Source organism: Nematolebias whitei, chromosome 11 (genome assembly GCF_014905685.2).
Source record: "Nematolebias whitei isolate Nwh7 chromosome 11, NemWhi1, whole genome shotgun sequence".
Classification (NCBI taxonomy): Eukaryota; Metazoa; Chordata; class Actinopteri; order Cyprinodontiformes; family Rivulidae; genus Nematolebias; species Nematolebias whitei.
The window spans coordinates 38,051,612-38,068,173 of NC_056508.1; the positions used below are offsets into that span (position 1 = coordinate 38,051,612).

The window sequence follows — 16,562 nt, forward strand, 5'->3', positions numbered from 1 at the left end:
TTTCACCTTAGAAAACTGAAAAGTGTCTAAATAGTGTTAAAATATTGTTCTAAAACAATTCATGGTTGTAGCGGAGAACCATTCGCAACAGGTACTCCAGGCTCAGTACAATGTGTAAAGGTTTTGCTTAAAACTTTGAGATAACTGTTCGACTCAACCCTATAGTCTGTTAGCAAAATATTTCATGATCCAGCTAAAATTTGGTGTTGAAGTTGAGTCATCTTCAATACTTATAATATTGCATGAGTTTCTGCAATACATCATTTACAAAGTTTTACCAAAATGACTAAAATTGCAATTCGTTTTCATAAAATGGTCTTAAAACCCTGGCATGAAAGACAGCCTTTAAGAAATACCAAGCTTCTATTTCTAGCTATAGCTATAATCTAATAAAAACTCTGTATAAATCTATTGCTTCTAGCTACTTTACAATATATTTTAATACCTAAAAACAACAGTTTGCAATTTTTATTTATCTGAAATTCTTGAACCTCACTGCACAGTTGAACACTTGACAAAATTATTTTCACTTTATCTGCATGTTTACAAATGTTTTCTTAAATCGGTTACTTGACCTTTTCAATAAATAATTCAGCTGTAATAATATCCAACAGTTCTGATTTCACTTTATAGATAAGAACATTTTTGTTCTAAAAATGACAATTTGTTATTTTGATGTAACCCAGGGTACCTTCAATGATCTGAAACAGAAAAAAAAACACTACTTTTTTTTTTCCAGCTTATAAATGATAAAAGATGGAGTGAAACTCCAGGTATGTATTTCCACAGCTGAAGTATTGCTCTTAATTGTGACCCTGAGATTATAGATGGAAGCATAATGTTAGAATGCATTATGTTCTAATGTAACCTGAAGTTACTGAGAGAAGAGAAAGGCTTAGGCCTGAGAGAAATGCAGTGAATTGGTCTAGAACAGAAAGAGGGTTTAATGCATTCAATGCAATGAACGTTCAGATTGATATTATTATTACAAATTAACCTAGTTTGTTAAAAACTAAAAAAAAAAATAAAAAAAAACAACAAGGTATGCCCTGCACATTCCTAAATAGTTAATTCCATTGAAAGGTCAAGTCCAAGTTTTTTATAATAATAATTTTACAACAATTTTTGTAACAGAAATGTGTTAAATCGAACCACTTTAGTAACAAAATAAAACCATTAAATCATTGTGAAATATTCAAAAAGCAAAATCACTAATGGAACATTTACTGTTTTATGCAGTTAGGAAATATAGTTTTTTTTTCTAAAGTTGTAGAGCCCAATTTTTTAGGCTGCAACATTTTAAAGATAATTTCAACAAACCTCACACCCATCACTTTGGAATGTGCAAAAATTTCAATCAGCCTTTCTGATAATGGAATGAAACTTTGGAAATGACTGAGGTTAAAGTGCAAATTCTGAGTGTTTTCAATACAAAAGTGAGAACCAAAGCAAAAACAGAGACAACACTACTTTATTTTCATGTATTTACATGCTCGTGTACATTTTAAAAAGTGTTTTCATTAACTTATCTGTTAAATCAGGATTTAAGCAATTAAGGCAAATGGGTTCAAAGCTTTTAAATTGATATCATATACAGTAAATGGTTATTTCTTCATTCAATAAAACTTGTCTTCTCTATAAATTATATTTAAAATAAAAAAATAAAAATTCCACTCAGTCGAACAGAGTTGGTTGAATGCTCAGGGAGCTGTAGCTGTTAGATAGAGATAGAAAGTAGTTTAAACACAATTATTATTATTATTATTATTATTATTATTATTATTATTATTATTTTATCAGTGTGCATCTGTTTTGGTGTTAAGGGATAAAAGAAGAAGAAGAAAAAAGAACTACAGCATTTGTTGATCTGCTTTTTACTCACGTTAACTTATTTTTTTTTTTTACAAAAATACTTTTCATACAAGAAATATTTATTATTTTGACCACATCTACCATTGCCTGTGTACAAAACATATTGCAAAATTGGAACTTTGATAAATGTTTGTAGAGGAAAGGGTTCTCAAAATTGATGCATTTTGATTAGTCATATTTATTTTGAAAGGGGTACCACTGGCTTTCTAGTTCTTAAGCAAGAAAAATATATAAATCAGTCTCAAAATTTATGTATTCTAGTGAGTTCTTTTCATATTAAATCCAGATGTTATATATAATAAAAACACATGGATTCAAAGTACAATTTTGAGAAGTTTATTATCTATATTGGTAAATATAAGTGATCAAAAATGATGAATACAGCTGAAGAATGAATAATGGCTTTGAAATGGTTGTGACTTGTTTTTATTTCTTTATATAAATGTTTACTGTAAATTACACTACATTTAGCTATATTTAAAATTGCCATAACGTATAGGTCATGTAAGTTGTCATGTGTTAATTGTATTTTTTTAATCTTTTACATCAACCTGCTAGGGGACTACAGATTAAAATGAGCCTCTCTGGCTAAATCTGTCATATTTATGTGATGTATTCATGTTGATTAATATGCATTTTCCCTTTATGAAATAAAAAATACAAAAACAACTGACAACAGGAAAAGAGGTTTTGGAATTTAACTTCTAAACTTTAATATGGTGAATTATGAGGTTCAAAAGCAGAGTCAATTATCATCTATAAAGTTAACTAAAAGGAAATGTTTTGGCTAGATGTAATTTGCCAATTTGGGATTTTTAAAGAGCTTAATTTTAATGAATAGAATCATGATATCTTAATGAATTTAACTTGGACTGAACAGCTTATCTTGAGCACCAGACACCAGCAGAGAAAATGAGCATCTTTTCCTGATTTGAAGTTCTATGTCAAGCGCCCGAGGTTTACCAGGAGGAGACTCTTTGAGATGATTTGAGCATCAAAGGGATTCCCCTCGTCACTGGACATCAGTTGAAATCTGGAGTCGATGGTTAACTGGATCCCGATGTGGTTCTCCTTCTGGTGACAAGGAACCTTTTGGTTTTTCCTTGAAGCAGGAGACAAGTCTCTGGAACTTTTGTCTCTTTCTGCATGGGACTTCTTATCTTCTGGAATAATCTTCAATTGCTTGATCTGTCTTCTTCAAAAACTTCCCCAAGACTGACTTAACGTCAGAATAACTTTCTCTGACTTGAAGGGTGTAAACAGAACGATGGCTGACCCAATCAAAACAGAAAGGGTGGACCTTTGTTTCAGGTTACTGCTCCATTTGAACTTTACCAACAATATTAAGAATAAATGACTAATTTACTCTGCTTTAGTAAATACTCAGTATAACAGCAGAACATTTAAGGCTTCTTATCAGTTTGATTCATCAAGTGAAATCATCAATAAACATTTTCACTAGAACTTGTGAAAACAGTTGAAGCTTCTGATGACCAGTTGTTTTTTTCACGTCTAATTTTCTCTTATGCATGATTAGGTACAAAGATGAAAAAGAAGAGAACAAGCTAGTAGTTTCGCGGAAAAACATTAAATTGCGTTAAGAACTTAGAAAAATTAATTGTCCACAATAAAATTCTACCGCGGGATGGCCACGTGGTGTAAATTTAATTCTACCTTGAGGAACAATGGGGTGGTTCTTTCACACACTCTGAGACTGGGGAAAGAATTCTCCCTTTTAGGAAGAGATACGCATAACGCTCAGATGTTACGTTCCCAAAGCTTAGATGGAAAAGTTCTCATAGAAAGGGCCTTTCAGCTTTGGTGAGATCAGAATAACAGCTGTACGATTAATTAAAATAACAGGTTTTTGTTATTATTTTTTTGTAACAGTTTCTTCCTGTCCAGCTTTGACAGTCTTACTGTCAAAGTATCAAAAGAATAAAAATTGACGATAGAAAAACCTTGATGTTTTACAAGTTATTAGTAAAAAAAGAAATGTTTTACAGGAAATGAAAACCCCTCCTGGATTGAGGCGGCTGAACATAAAAATAAAACATTGGTGAGAAGCTAAACCTGAATGTGGAGTTACATTTTTAATTTGTTATAAGCTCTGCATAGTTTTATCAGAGAAAAACAAATGATCCAAAACCACTTACAGGTCGTGTTTGCATACGAATTACCATCTGCAGGTTTGAGGTATGTTTATGTAGAAGGCAGGAACTGAACAGTAGTGATTTGATAATAGACAAAATATTTTCAGTTTGACTTATTTTGATTCAGTCCATACGACACGCTGTAAATACATTTATTAATCAGTTTTGCTCCCATAGTTGCCACAAGATAATGCTTTTATTTATTAAAGATGTAAAAAAAAAAAAAAAACCCCAGCAGTGCTATTGCATATTATTATCCACATGCATGAAACTGAACACTTTAAAAGCAAACATATTGTGTTTGTTCTCTTTACAGCAACATTTTTACACAGGAACACAGATTCAGAACATGTTCGCATCAGATCGCCTTGTGGTATGAACATTTAATAGGCTCTAAAAGGAGATACAGGAAAACAGTGTGTGAGGTTATTGGAATATGAGCAGTAATGATATCAAAAGAGGTGGTCTTTTCTTCACTTTCTGCTTTTTGTTTGCATGTTGACCAACATTGCTAAGTTGCAAGACACACTTCATCCTACAATGAGACTTCTGAACATCTTTTAAGGTAAATATGAGCCGTCAGTCAAGTGCTTTGTGTTGACAGAATCTACCAAAACTTAAGAACAGTGTTTTTCCACAGTGTTAAACTTTCTCAAAGGGGAATAAATGCTGCTCTTGACTCTTCTTCTCTCGTCTTGTCGTCTTCTTCTTGGATTTGCTGGTGCACCCGGCATCCTCTTCAGCTTGTCTGTTTTGGGGCCAGGACATAGCCAGAGTCTCAGATGCGGTCTTAGCCCCAGAAGTGTCCCCTTCAACCACCTCCTCATCAGAAGAAAAACCCCCAGCATCGCCTTCATGAGCAAGGCTCCCAAACCCCTGGGTCTTCTTGTTGTAACGCTGTTTAAGCCTCTCTCTGATCAGGAGTCCCTTCACCAGCAGAGTCCAGTTGGCGACAGCTCGCTTTTCCTTTTTCTGGGAAAAAAGTTCAAGGAGTTTTGAATCTGAGCAAGTTTTACATAAAAGGTTTAACTTAAAAGCAATTTAAATCTCAATAACTCAAGTTTCCATCTCAGATGCAAAGTTAGTCAAGTTTGGCCACCAGAAATTAGAAATGTTGATTTTTTTTAAAATTCCTAACTTACCCCCAAAGACAACCCACATATAGACGCACCTCTTTTTCTTTCTGTTTCTGAATTTCCTGCTCTTCCACCCAGGCGGCTCTGAGAATCTCCTCATCTTCTTCACACACAATGTAACCATCAGTTCTAAAAAAAATTAAAAAATACAAAAGGATTTGCTTAAAAAAAAATCTGGTTTCTTTTTTTTTAAATATACCTTTTATTTACATTACATCACGGGTGTCCAAAGTGTGGCCCGAGGGCCATGTGCGGCCCTTGGAGTGACTTTGTGCGGCCCACAAGTGCAGTTTAAGAATGATCTCGTTGTGGCCAGCAGGTTTAAGAGGTCGATGCAGACTTTCTGTAAATTCACTGATAATCCTTTTTTTATATAATATTTAGGTTTAACAGCAAAACAGATGAAAAACACTCTTCTCAAAATGAGCAACATTAAACAAAATACAAATGTAATCTTTTTATTTTCACTTCATGGTACAAAGCACCAAAAACCTTTACTGGTTTCTACCAGAAAGGAGACTTTGTTGGATAATGATTCATAAAACTTGGCTAAATATTGTGGTAGATAAAATAATTAAGAGGGAAACTGGGTATTTTTAAATAAATATAACGTGTTATCATCTACATATGAGTTGATCAACTTTATCAAGCGTTCGATGAATCTGTTGTAACGACTGACAGCTGGATGATTTTTCAGAACTTGGATCAGCCTTTTGTTTTGTCCATGGTCCAAAAGTCCTTTTAAAAGGACTCTTACTCAAATTACGCTTTTGTTGCTGAGAACAGACTCAAATGAACTTTCCAAACACAAGAAAACAACAAACATACTCAACAAGTCAAATAAATTATATCATTTTTAATAAAAAAATATAAGCTTAAGTGTTTATGAGGCTTTTAATGTTTTGGATCTACAACAATTTAAAACTTTTTCTCCACCAAAATTAGCAAACTTTTGTCCTTTCTCCAAATTTTTGCTCACGTTGAGAGTTAATTTCACATTTTTGTGGCGCACGACTCCTTTCATCTGGATAGTTGTGGCTCATATGAAAACATTTGGACACCCCAGCATTACATATACAAGAATAGAAAAAAAAAATTACACTGTGAAACCCTCCGCTGGCTATTTTATAATTGCTACCAATATGTTGTTTCTAATGTTACAGATTTTTGAATAATCTATTTGAGACCAAATATTATTGATATTTGCATCTTTATCCATTTTAGATTATTAACTCAGATATTGCACAAATATTTTCACTATAACTACTTTAGGTTCTTTGTTGAATACATGTTTTCTAAGAGATTTAACCTTTTTTAAATGCCCAAGATTTGATAATAATGTACATATTAGGTTTTATACATTATCCTACGTTTATCATAATGCTCATCATCATCACCATAAATCAAGGCAAAGTGGTAAGAAATTAAAACAACTGTCTGAAGTGTTCATAAGTCTAACATATATAAAGTAAACATTAGAGAATTTTGATTTTAACATGTTAACAGTTATTAAATCACGCCCGAGATTAAAATAAAAATAATCTCATCAGAAAGTTTCTCAGTTTTGTCTTACACAGCATGTGAATATCCTCCATGGTAGTCGAAGCCCGTGACCGCAGGTGCAGCATCGAGGTCCAGCTTTCGGGCCACACGGTGCAGGTTGGGCAGCCTGACATGAACACAGCCCACCGGGATCATGCAGGATTTAAAGAGGTAGACGTTACCGTATTCGTTACGAGGAACCTGAAGGGAGCAGACAAGAGTTGTGCCGAATCAGTTCTGATACTTATGTTAATGTCACGTTTCATCCTTGAACTTTCATTAATGTGATTTCCACTTTTTTTTTTTTTTTACTCAATACAAGAAAATACATCTCTGCTTCACATCAGTGTTTTTCTTATGAAGATGCTAGCTGTGAATCAAACTTCAAAAATAAATCGGCCTGTTGGTTACAGTACAAACCTTCCCATCCACGGCTATGGGTGGTTGGTACTCCTCAGTCTGCCATTCTCCAAACAGAGGAAGGTCCTTCTCGTTCTTCGTCTCGGACATCATCCTGGCCTTTCTAGAACGATTGGAGAAGCCCTTCACCATCTAACACCAGAGACACAAAAACACAAAGGCAGAAGTCTGTTTAAACTCACCAAGCATCTGTGTTACAACCAGAGATTCAGACTGGGTGTTTTTGCACATGAATATATGTAATATATAAGAATTTAAGAAACAGAAAGAACGGCGCACAAATAAACACAGACACAAACTACAGGAAGAGATTTGATGAGTGGGAACAACAAACAAAAGGTAACGAAGATAAAGGTCACCTTGAATGGCTCCTCTCCGAGTCGGACAGTTCGTGCTTCTTTTAGCCACGTTTCTCTGGAGTGGAGGGTGTGCACACAATCTCTGAACAGGACGTACATCAAGATGTTAAATTTTTGTTTTGTCATACCAAGGTTCTTTTTTGTGTTCTCATTTTAGGTTGTCAAATCCTCATAATAATAGAAAAAAAAATTAACGAAAGAATTACATCTTTAATATTACTGTAACGCCCTGTTTACACGACAACGATCAAATGAAAACTGATTTTTTTTCCTATTTCTATTAACACATTTACATGAAAACGTTCTAATTACCATACAATCTGTTTACACAGCAACAGTAGATGTGGAAAAGGTGTAATTATCACACCATGCCACTAGTTGGTGCTATATTCTTTGAAACTTTGAAACTAAGTGCGCATGAATTAAAAAAAAAAAGTTCTAAACGTTCTAACGTTTCTCTCACGAGAAAACCGCCATAACAAAAGCCAAGGTGATGTCCAAACTGAAAGCAGACCAGGGAAATTAGATTTATAAATTTATAAGCGTCAGAAGTGCAAACAATACTCTGGTATCTGCCAATGTCGATAGTTTCTTCTTCTGTGGGTTGTAGGAAGCCGTTCTGCGTATGAGCCAGGGAGTCCCTGACAGAAAAGATCTATTTTTTCTGTTTACACGACAGCGGCCACCGGGACGTTTTTGAACCATTGCACTCTGGAACCCGTTCTCAAATTGTGTCGTCAGAGAAAACATTTGCTATTTTCGTGTAAATGAACAGGACAAACGCAACGAAACTCTTCCATTTTCACAAGAAACCGTTTTCGTGTAAACAGGGTCTAATTTTACACAGACATAAAAAAAAAAAAAAAAAACTAAACATAAGAATGTTTGGACAGCAGCTGTACGAGTTGTTCCATAGCTCTGAAAAAACAACTCAATCAAACAGTTTATTTAAATAATCACATCCAAATCCACCGAGTCCAAGAAATAGATCACAACAACGGCCTTCAGTCAGTATTTCAAAGTCCTCTGTCACAGCTCTGCATATATCATCATTAATTAACTGACTTGGTTAGTTTGTAAAATTACATTTCAGTGATACCCCCTGTAGTACTGACCTGGAGTACACAGGCTCTCCTCTGCAGTATCCGAGGACGGTGGCTGTAGGAGGATAAAGGGCTTCGTACTTCAGCAGGTGTCTCTTTAAGGCATACAGAGGATGGTTCTTATACTCAGCTACAGAGACTGGCAGGGGCTTGTTCTGAAGCTTATTCTGGAGCTGAGACGCGGTGAAGGGGGAAGAACATATGGTGAGTTCAAATTTCCTTCATTCAAACAACTAAAAGAGTCCACGCTACAAACTTAATAAAATGCAAGATTTAAAAATTAATAATAATAATAAAAAGCATACCTCCTTCTCCTCCTTTTTGTCTCTCTCATCCTCCGGGCCCAAGAATGGCTCGAGTGTTTCCTCCCACCATTCATCGTCCACCCGCCTCTTCCTGGATGATGTCATCCAGGTGGGGTCATACTTTCTTCCCAGGTCCTTTAAAAACCCGCTTCCGTCCACCGCCACCACATAGGTCAGTGGTGCTGTTGCATTCTGGGAGCAGAGATGAGGCAGGCCTACTCCGTGCTGCACATCTACACAAACCCAAGAAGATGTTTTGTCTAGGTACACCTCTAACCACTCGTCTGTTCCAGGCCGCTCTTTGCTTTTCCCACTCTGTGGTTTTGTCTTGTTACTTGCTGCTCTTTCATTTTTATCAGCTCCTTGATCTTCCTCCAACTCACTCTCTTCCTCAGCTTTTTCCTGTTTTTTCCCACCACTTTTTCGTTTTGGAGCTGTTGTATTTTTGTTGATTCTTGCTTCAGCTGTTCTTTTTGCTTTCCCTTTCTTCCTTTTTGCAGACTTGGCTTCACTTTCTGAGTCCTTGCTGTCGTCCTCACTGGTTGCCTGAAACTCTTCTGCATCACTAAGCTCCTCCTCTTCATTGCCATCATCCCCATCACTGTTGCTCTCCTCTCTGTAGCTGATCTTTGACGCCACACTGCGACGTTTAGAATTTTTGGGTCTCTGTCCTCCTGAAAATATAAGAGCTTCCTCTTTCTCCTCGTTTGTTTCGTTCCTCTTTGATTGTTTGCCTCCACTGCTCCCTTTTGTTTTCCTTCCTCCTGATGGTCTCTTTGAGCCTGGAGAGACTTTGGGCTTCACACAGTTGTTTTTTTGGCATGATTCAGTGGCAGCAGTTAATTTTCTGGCCCCTTTGGGCTGGAAAAACAAAACAAACAACAACAAAAAACATTAATTTTATGTCAGATAGAACATAAGGCTCTAAATGTTCGTTACATTTCTTTTTTTACAAGTGTGTCTGCTATTAATTTACAGTACAATCAAGAAGGGACCGGACAGGTATTGAGTTTGTACCTTGGCTGAAGGAGGTTTGAAAGGAACTGGCTGTAATGAGAGAACCAATCGGCAGAAAAGCTGCAGAGACCTTAGAATCAAAAGAAAAATCTGCAGAAAAACACAGAAAGACATTATTATGCACTTATGTATAAAACTTTTATTTGTAAAACTAGACAATGGTTTGCATTAGGGAGAATGGACCAGTTTTGGATTGAAAAAAAAAAAAACACACATGAGTCATCTCTTGGTGGTCTCTGGCTGAGAGTGAGGCCAGTCGTCTCTCCAGCAGAGCCCGAGGGACCAGACCCTCCTCACAGGAAAGACTAGGGTTGAGCGTGAAGGTTGCTCTAAACCTAAAACGGAAAATAATTATTATAGAAACAAGAAATCCACAATTTATCTTGAAAGTAATGAGATAAGATTGAATTGAAACAGTTGGCATTTGAATGAGAGCTTTGAAGACGATGTTTGATATCCACGTGTCAAGGCTTCACATCTTATGTTTTACAAGAACACACACCATTTGAGCAGTCCAGAGAGGTAGTTTTGATCAATGCGTTCCTTGGCGACCATGCAGAAGTGGGACGGCAGCAAGGACAGAGTGATGGCCAGTAGGTCCGGTTGGCTGCAAAGACGGTTGCGAAACATCCCGTTGGCTATAAGGCACATGAGGTGGACCTTAGAGACCAGTCAGAGGTCAGTAAAGATCCAAATTCCTGCTGCACTCACAGATCAGACAAAAGAATGAGCTGCACCGAATAAAAGTTGTGTTTTTACCTTGTGTGTGTCAATCAGCAGGTCCTTCTTAAATCTCTTCATCATTCGCCGGAAGTAAGTCTCCACCTCTGCCTGCCTCTTCTTCCTAACATAGAAGCAATAATCATAGAGTGAAATCAGCAACACAACAAATGCACTCCAAACATGCATAAATGGAGGTGTATATTTGTATATATTTCAAGGCTTTATAAACCCTTCCCACACTTGTAATGTTCTTAACAATGTTCTAAACTCTCTAAATGCTCTAAAACAGCACAGCGAAACAAAGCAGACAGACTGATGCTACGATTAATGAGCCAATCAGCACCCGGGATCCAGAGCACAATGCTCTGGATGGTTGCCTTCCATCAATCATCCAATCGTGTGTTGTGTACACAATCTTATTTTGAAATCCCGCAAAACAGTGAGTCTGCTAAAGTCAAATCGCGAAGTACCAAGGGACTACCGTACTTGCTGCCGTACACATTGCACTGCCATATAAGTTGCATCAGTCAAAATATGTCTAATAAAGTGGAAAAAAACATAAATATGTTGCTTCGCTGTACAAGTCGCATCTATTATGCGTCACCCCCGACCACCCGGAAACATGGGTAGGTGTTGTGCCAAAAATCGATTGGCTGCCAAATGGCGGCCGCAGGAGCATGTACGGGAGGACTAAAACAAGAATTTAACAAGATTAACTCTTAAAAACAATTATTTGTTTGCTCGAAATTATAGCAAAGGTGTGTCTCAGTTACACTTTTCCTTAATAAATGCACTTTATTGGTCAAATCAGCTGCATTTCATTCATTCATACAACGTAACCACAACAACAATAGACTGTCACAAAAGAGGCATACAAAATTTCAATGTCTTTTTTTTTTTTTTACAAAATAGCAAACAAAAAGAAAAGGATAAAACAAAACAAAACAAAAAACAACAACAAACCCCCCCCAGCTAGATTATAAGGCGGTGTAGAAAACTGGGCAGCGCCGTGAAATGCAGCTGATCTGACATTTGCTCCAGGAGTTCCGGAGTGAGACGAAAGTGGCTTGTATGGCAAGCCAAGTGTCTCATTAATAGCCACTTTTTCCTTTTAATGAGACACTTGGCTTGCCATATAACTCGAAGGCCCTCTAGTGGCTGAAAGTGGTAGTGTTCAATATTTCCCATGGCAGAATGAATGAAATCGTCAGATCTGAGCCAAAACTTGGGTTATATGGGGGAAAAAACATAAATGCATCGCTTCGCTGTATAAGTTGCAGGCATGCTAATTTATGCAAAAAACTGCGACTTATACAGCGAAAATTACAGTACTGTACTTTTAGTGCAGTCAGAACAAATTTTTAGATCAACTTTTCTGGTTATTTTATGTCCTAATCAAAATATTTTCTGACCTCTGGAATAATACCGTAGTAATAATAATAATAATAATAATAATAATAATAATAATAGTCTAAGAAAAATGATCATGAGATTACATTAATCAGTTAAATTTTCAACTAAACAATCTAAATAAACTAATAATCAACAAAGTAATTAACTCATTTCAGGATTTTTATACTTTATATGCTCCTTATTTCATTATTATTGTTTTTTTTATTGCAGTTGGAACTAAATACAAATATGTATGTAAAGTATGTAATTTACATTTAAACATTCAAGCACATATTCACTTACTGCTTTCTGACTTCGGCCGTCTCGATCTCGATCTCTACGGGCTGAGAAGGCAGGACCGGCTCAGGCGTTTCGACTGGACCCAGAGGTTCAGCTAATTCTGATCAACACAAACAAACAAAAATATCTTCTGTTTCCTATTATTCTTCAGTGATTTATCTTTGGAATAATTTATCTTTTTCCACATTCATAATTAACTAAAAAACAGAAATTACTTCTCGAGTTCCTCAGTTACTTGCCTTCCACTTCTTCCCAATCATCTTCATCCTCACTATCATCCTCCTCTTCTTCTTCTTTCTCCATTTTCTTGGGGCTCACATCAACCAGAGGTGGTGCAGAGGTATCCATGTCGAAGTCATCTTCACTATCAACTTCCTGCTTTAGTGGGGACTGGAAGTATTTACTGGTTTTGACATCAGTGCTGGTGTTGGTACTGGAAGAATTTTTCTCTGCTGCTCGTTTTGAGGACAAACGTGGCTTAGTATTGACCTTCTTCTCAAACTTCTCCTCTTTATCTGTAAGATCATTAACTGAGCCAAGAAACAGAAAGAATATTTTAAGATGTAATAACTGAAAAGTTTAAAATGAACTGCTTTAGAGTCAGTTTGAAGTTTCATTTAACAAAGTCTGCCAGCTTCTTTATACAGATATTTTAGTAATTGGCATTTCATAATGAATTATATTAGAATATATAATAAGAATTAAAAAAAACTTTAAGTGGTTAAGACACATAATTTAAATTGGTGTTAAGATTTGGACTTTTGTGTGTGTGTGTTGACCCGAGATAACTTCTGTTGTGAAATGGCACTTTATAAATAAACTGTAACGAATTTAATATAAAGTCATTACAGATATATGTTTGTAATATCAGGGTTTCAAATTCTGAAATGTTTATGTAATGCACAGTAATATTGTTTTACACAAATACCCGCAGTAGTACAGACATCGAAAATTATAATAGTAGTATATATCCATTTTTTTTTATTTGAGAATTTTAAAAGTCAGAATATTGGTAGTGTTTTAATGCATGGAAATGGGTCTTTTCAAAACAGTAAGGGAAATAAAGAATTTTTTAAATAATAAACAAATCACTGTTTGAATAAAATTCTTCAACTGGCTTTGGTCAAATTTAAGATAATTATGTTCCACATTACATATGCACTTAAGATACTTTGAACATATGTTTTAAATTACTAAAAAAAGAAAAACAAATACACTAGCAATAATGGACAAGAATGATATGGTATGACTGTGATCTATATGCAGCATTTAAACATGTTAAAAACTAAATGCAAATATCAGCAGCCATTCACAAATTGTGCTTCATGTTTTTAAGAAGTAGAGCACAGATGTGCAGCATCTAGGCCAGTAGTAGATCCACTCCAGTAATCATGCATACCATTCATCCATGCACCTGTAATCTAAATGCTCGTGCTATATTTTTTTAAGCAACACTAAGAACACAGATGCATGTGCAAATTCATCTTGCACAAATAGATTTTTTTTTTTTTTTTACCACCAGGAATGATGAGTAACTAGTGGTTTGAAATAGTTGTTTTCAGCAAAGACGGAGGGAATATTTGGGAATGCAATTATCAGTAGAGCATACGTCTAAATTATAATTATATATGTCTGTATTTTGTCTATTTTGGATGAAAAGAAACATCAAAGCATCATCTAATAAAAATAACTGGGACACACAATCTGATAGCTGATCTTTTGATTCGCACCTACTTGTTATTACGTTTTCTAAAAGCATCTCGACTGAATGCAGCTCTGACTTTTGTTAGTACCTGTATCTTTCTTCTTCACTCTTGTCTTTGCTCTTCTGGTTACTTCAGTCATCGCCCGCTTCAGTTTCTTTGTTGTGGCTTCTTCTTCGTCTGTCTCTGCACACTTTCTCCGCTTTGCCATGATGCTATTTTCAGACTTTTCTCAATTTAAATACCTCCTGCACATATGTTAGAAAAAACTAACATAGACAGCCGGGAATAAACTCTCCACATGGTCTTGCATAACGCCACGGAAGCTGCAGTTATCCAACACTTCATTGAGGAGTTTTCATAACAGAAGAAATTGAGACTCGGATGTTTTTGGGGGCTGGATACTGACGTCACATCCGCTCGTTGTCACCTCTATTCAAGTCCTACTCCCTCTGTTTGCACCGAGCAAAACGGTAAATTCACAAATGTATCCTCTTCTTCATCCAGTTGTTTTAAGCTTACAGTTTTGCTAATTCTTAATTTTATTTATAAAGCTACATTTATCTTAGCTGAAGAAGGCTAATGTATGTTTACGGTGTTTTATGCATATGTAATACCTAATATGAACGGTAGGTGGCAGTGTAGTGCCATGTTTGAATTGTTAGAGAAAATCAGTCAAGAAGTCTCATTCTGTTGTCATATTCAGCGTTTGTCTTTGGTAACATTTCATGAACTTGAAAAAAAAACGAAACTTATAGTGGCTGCGCATCCATTTTTATTGTTGATTGTTATAAATAAAAAAAACACACAAATTAAAAGCAAAGTTGAATATCTGGTGCAAATTTACAATATCAGCTTTTATACTCAAAAACATGTCAACAACTCTCATTTCTAGGCTTACACTGCACCTCATTAAGAGTTTTGCCACTTTTAAAAGACTGTTCTGCTCTGTCAATTGCGATCTAATATTGGTATCTACCATTACTCATTTAAAACAAGAACTTAATTAATATTTGATGGATTATTTAGGAACATCTTAGGCAAGGGCCTTCACCATAGTGTAATAAAGGGCAGTTCATTTCTATTGTAACTGTTGAAAGTATGACAGATCAACTATTTTGATTTGAAATGTGTGCAGTACTGTAATGTAAATTCTATCTGGCAAAACACTTTTTCCTTAAAAAGGCATTTTTCTTGAAATATGTAATGAGACCAAATATTGATGTAATAAAAGAAAAATATAGGTTACAATTCATCCTCTGCATGATGCTGAATGTATTTACAGTGTCAGGATGAAGGCATTAATATAACTGGCCAACTGTCTGTCAAAAATCACCTGGTTAGTGAGAACAAATGCATGTGGACAGGTCTGAAAATATGAAGCAGTAAAGCTGATGTCAGGTCATTTGAAGCAGAAGCAGAGGTGACAGATTAAATGCACGTCTCCATCTAGGTTTCATTTTACACGGAGAATGATTGAGCAATAAGGCATTCTAAGTTAAAAAATGTTTATCCAAATGCTGTTTTTCACACGATCTTCTGTTATAAAAAAAATAGAGAAAATGCAGCATTTTTCAACTTTTTGGACTGGATTATAGCTATACATTTATTTAAAATCTCACTCTAGCATGGAAAGGATCTTTATTGAAATGTATTTTCATTTGCATGTCTGCCTTTGACAGAAAATCTTTATCTCAACTCCAGGCATGAATGTGGTTAAAGTCCTCTGCGTACCAAAGCTCTCAGGAGGTCTCACTGCCTCCCATTCTGCACAGGTTGTACTGTTCCGACTCTATGGGGTCCCAAGGCTTAGTGTGGAAAAAGACCATGACTGAATGAAAATTCTGGCAATGAGTCTGTGTGACTCCCCCCTGAAATAAGTTCTGCCTCTCAGTTCTGAATCAGTTCAGCTTATTTTAGTTCATTTTCACTTTAATTCATCTTGGTTGTGATCTGTATCGATCATGTTGGGATTCTGTGGCAGATGTGTGCGTTTCACTTCAAAGAACCGTCTGTCAGCTGATACAGTCAACAGCTTCAGACTGGCTCGCTGCAGCAAGGGCCTGATGGGATTGTGATGGGGTAGTGGGGCTGGATTTCCATTCTGAGTGTTTGTGATGCATGTGGCATACATATGCACACTTAATGCATGCATACGCATAAATAAATGCATAAATGTTTACTTGTGGAGTGCATGTGCGCCCATATTCTTGTGAGAGCGGTGTGGTGGGTTTTCGATTCACTGTTGCCTGAACGTGTCCTTGCATTCGCTGCTTTATGCAAGTATGTGAAGCGTGTGAGCACTTGTGTGCATGTGTCAGGTGAAAGAGCTCGAGTTTTGTGGTCCAGTGTGTTGTGCTCCCAGCGCAGTGCATGGCTTCCATCCCTATATGAACCATTAGTGCAGTCAGATAGGAATAAAAAGCCATACAGTGAACTGGGAATTTATAGGAGTTCGTTTCAAGAGCAAAGAAACACACACAAACACACACTCATATTATAAAAGATAGGAGGAAATACGTTCAAATAAAACCCCT

The 16,562-nt window shown here is 36.1% G+C and overlaps 1 protein-coding gene across 1 annotated transcript; it reads right to left on the reverse strand.

Moving 5' to 3' along the window:
• Window positions 1-4,667: 4,667 nt before the first annotated feature.
• On the reverse strand, window positions 4,668-14,405 carry xpc (xeroderma pigmentosum, complementation group C). The gene is made up of 14 exons (XM_037684976.1): window positions 14,116-14,405; window positions 12,562-12,852; window positions 12,326-12,422; window positions 10,667-10,751; window positions 10,410-10,567; window positions 10,122-10,242; window positions 9,908-9,997; window positions 8,891-9,751; window positions 8,598-8,758; window positions 7,483-7,564; window positions 7,124-7,255; window positions 6,735-6,904; window positions 5,197-5,290; window positions 4,668-4,997 (listed from the first exon to the last, which is right to left on the reverse strand). The coding sequence occupies exons 1-14, from the start codon at window positions 14,234-14,236 to the stop codon at window positions 4,668-4,670; spliced, it is 2,793 nt and encodes a 930-aa protein (XP_037540904.1). The 5' UTR covers window positions 14,237-14,405.
• Window positions 14,406-16,562: the final 2,157 nt, after the last annotated feature.

Coding starts and splice junctions, on each gene's coding strand:
- xpc (XM_037684976.1), bottom strand. CDS start 14,236: ATGGCAAAGCGGAGAAAGTGTGCAGAGACAGACGAAGAAGAAGCCACA. Junction 12,853..14,115: donor AGTGAAGAAGAAAGATACAG/GTACTAACAAAA, acceptor TTCTTGGCTCAG/TTAATGATCTTACAGATAAA. Junction 9,998..10,121: donor ACCACCAAGAGATGACTCAT/GTGTGTTTTTTT, acceptor GTTTTTCTGCAG/ATTTTTCTTTTGATTCTAAG.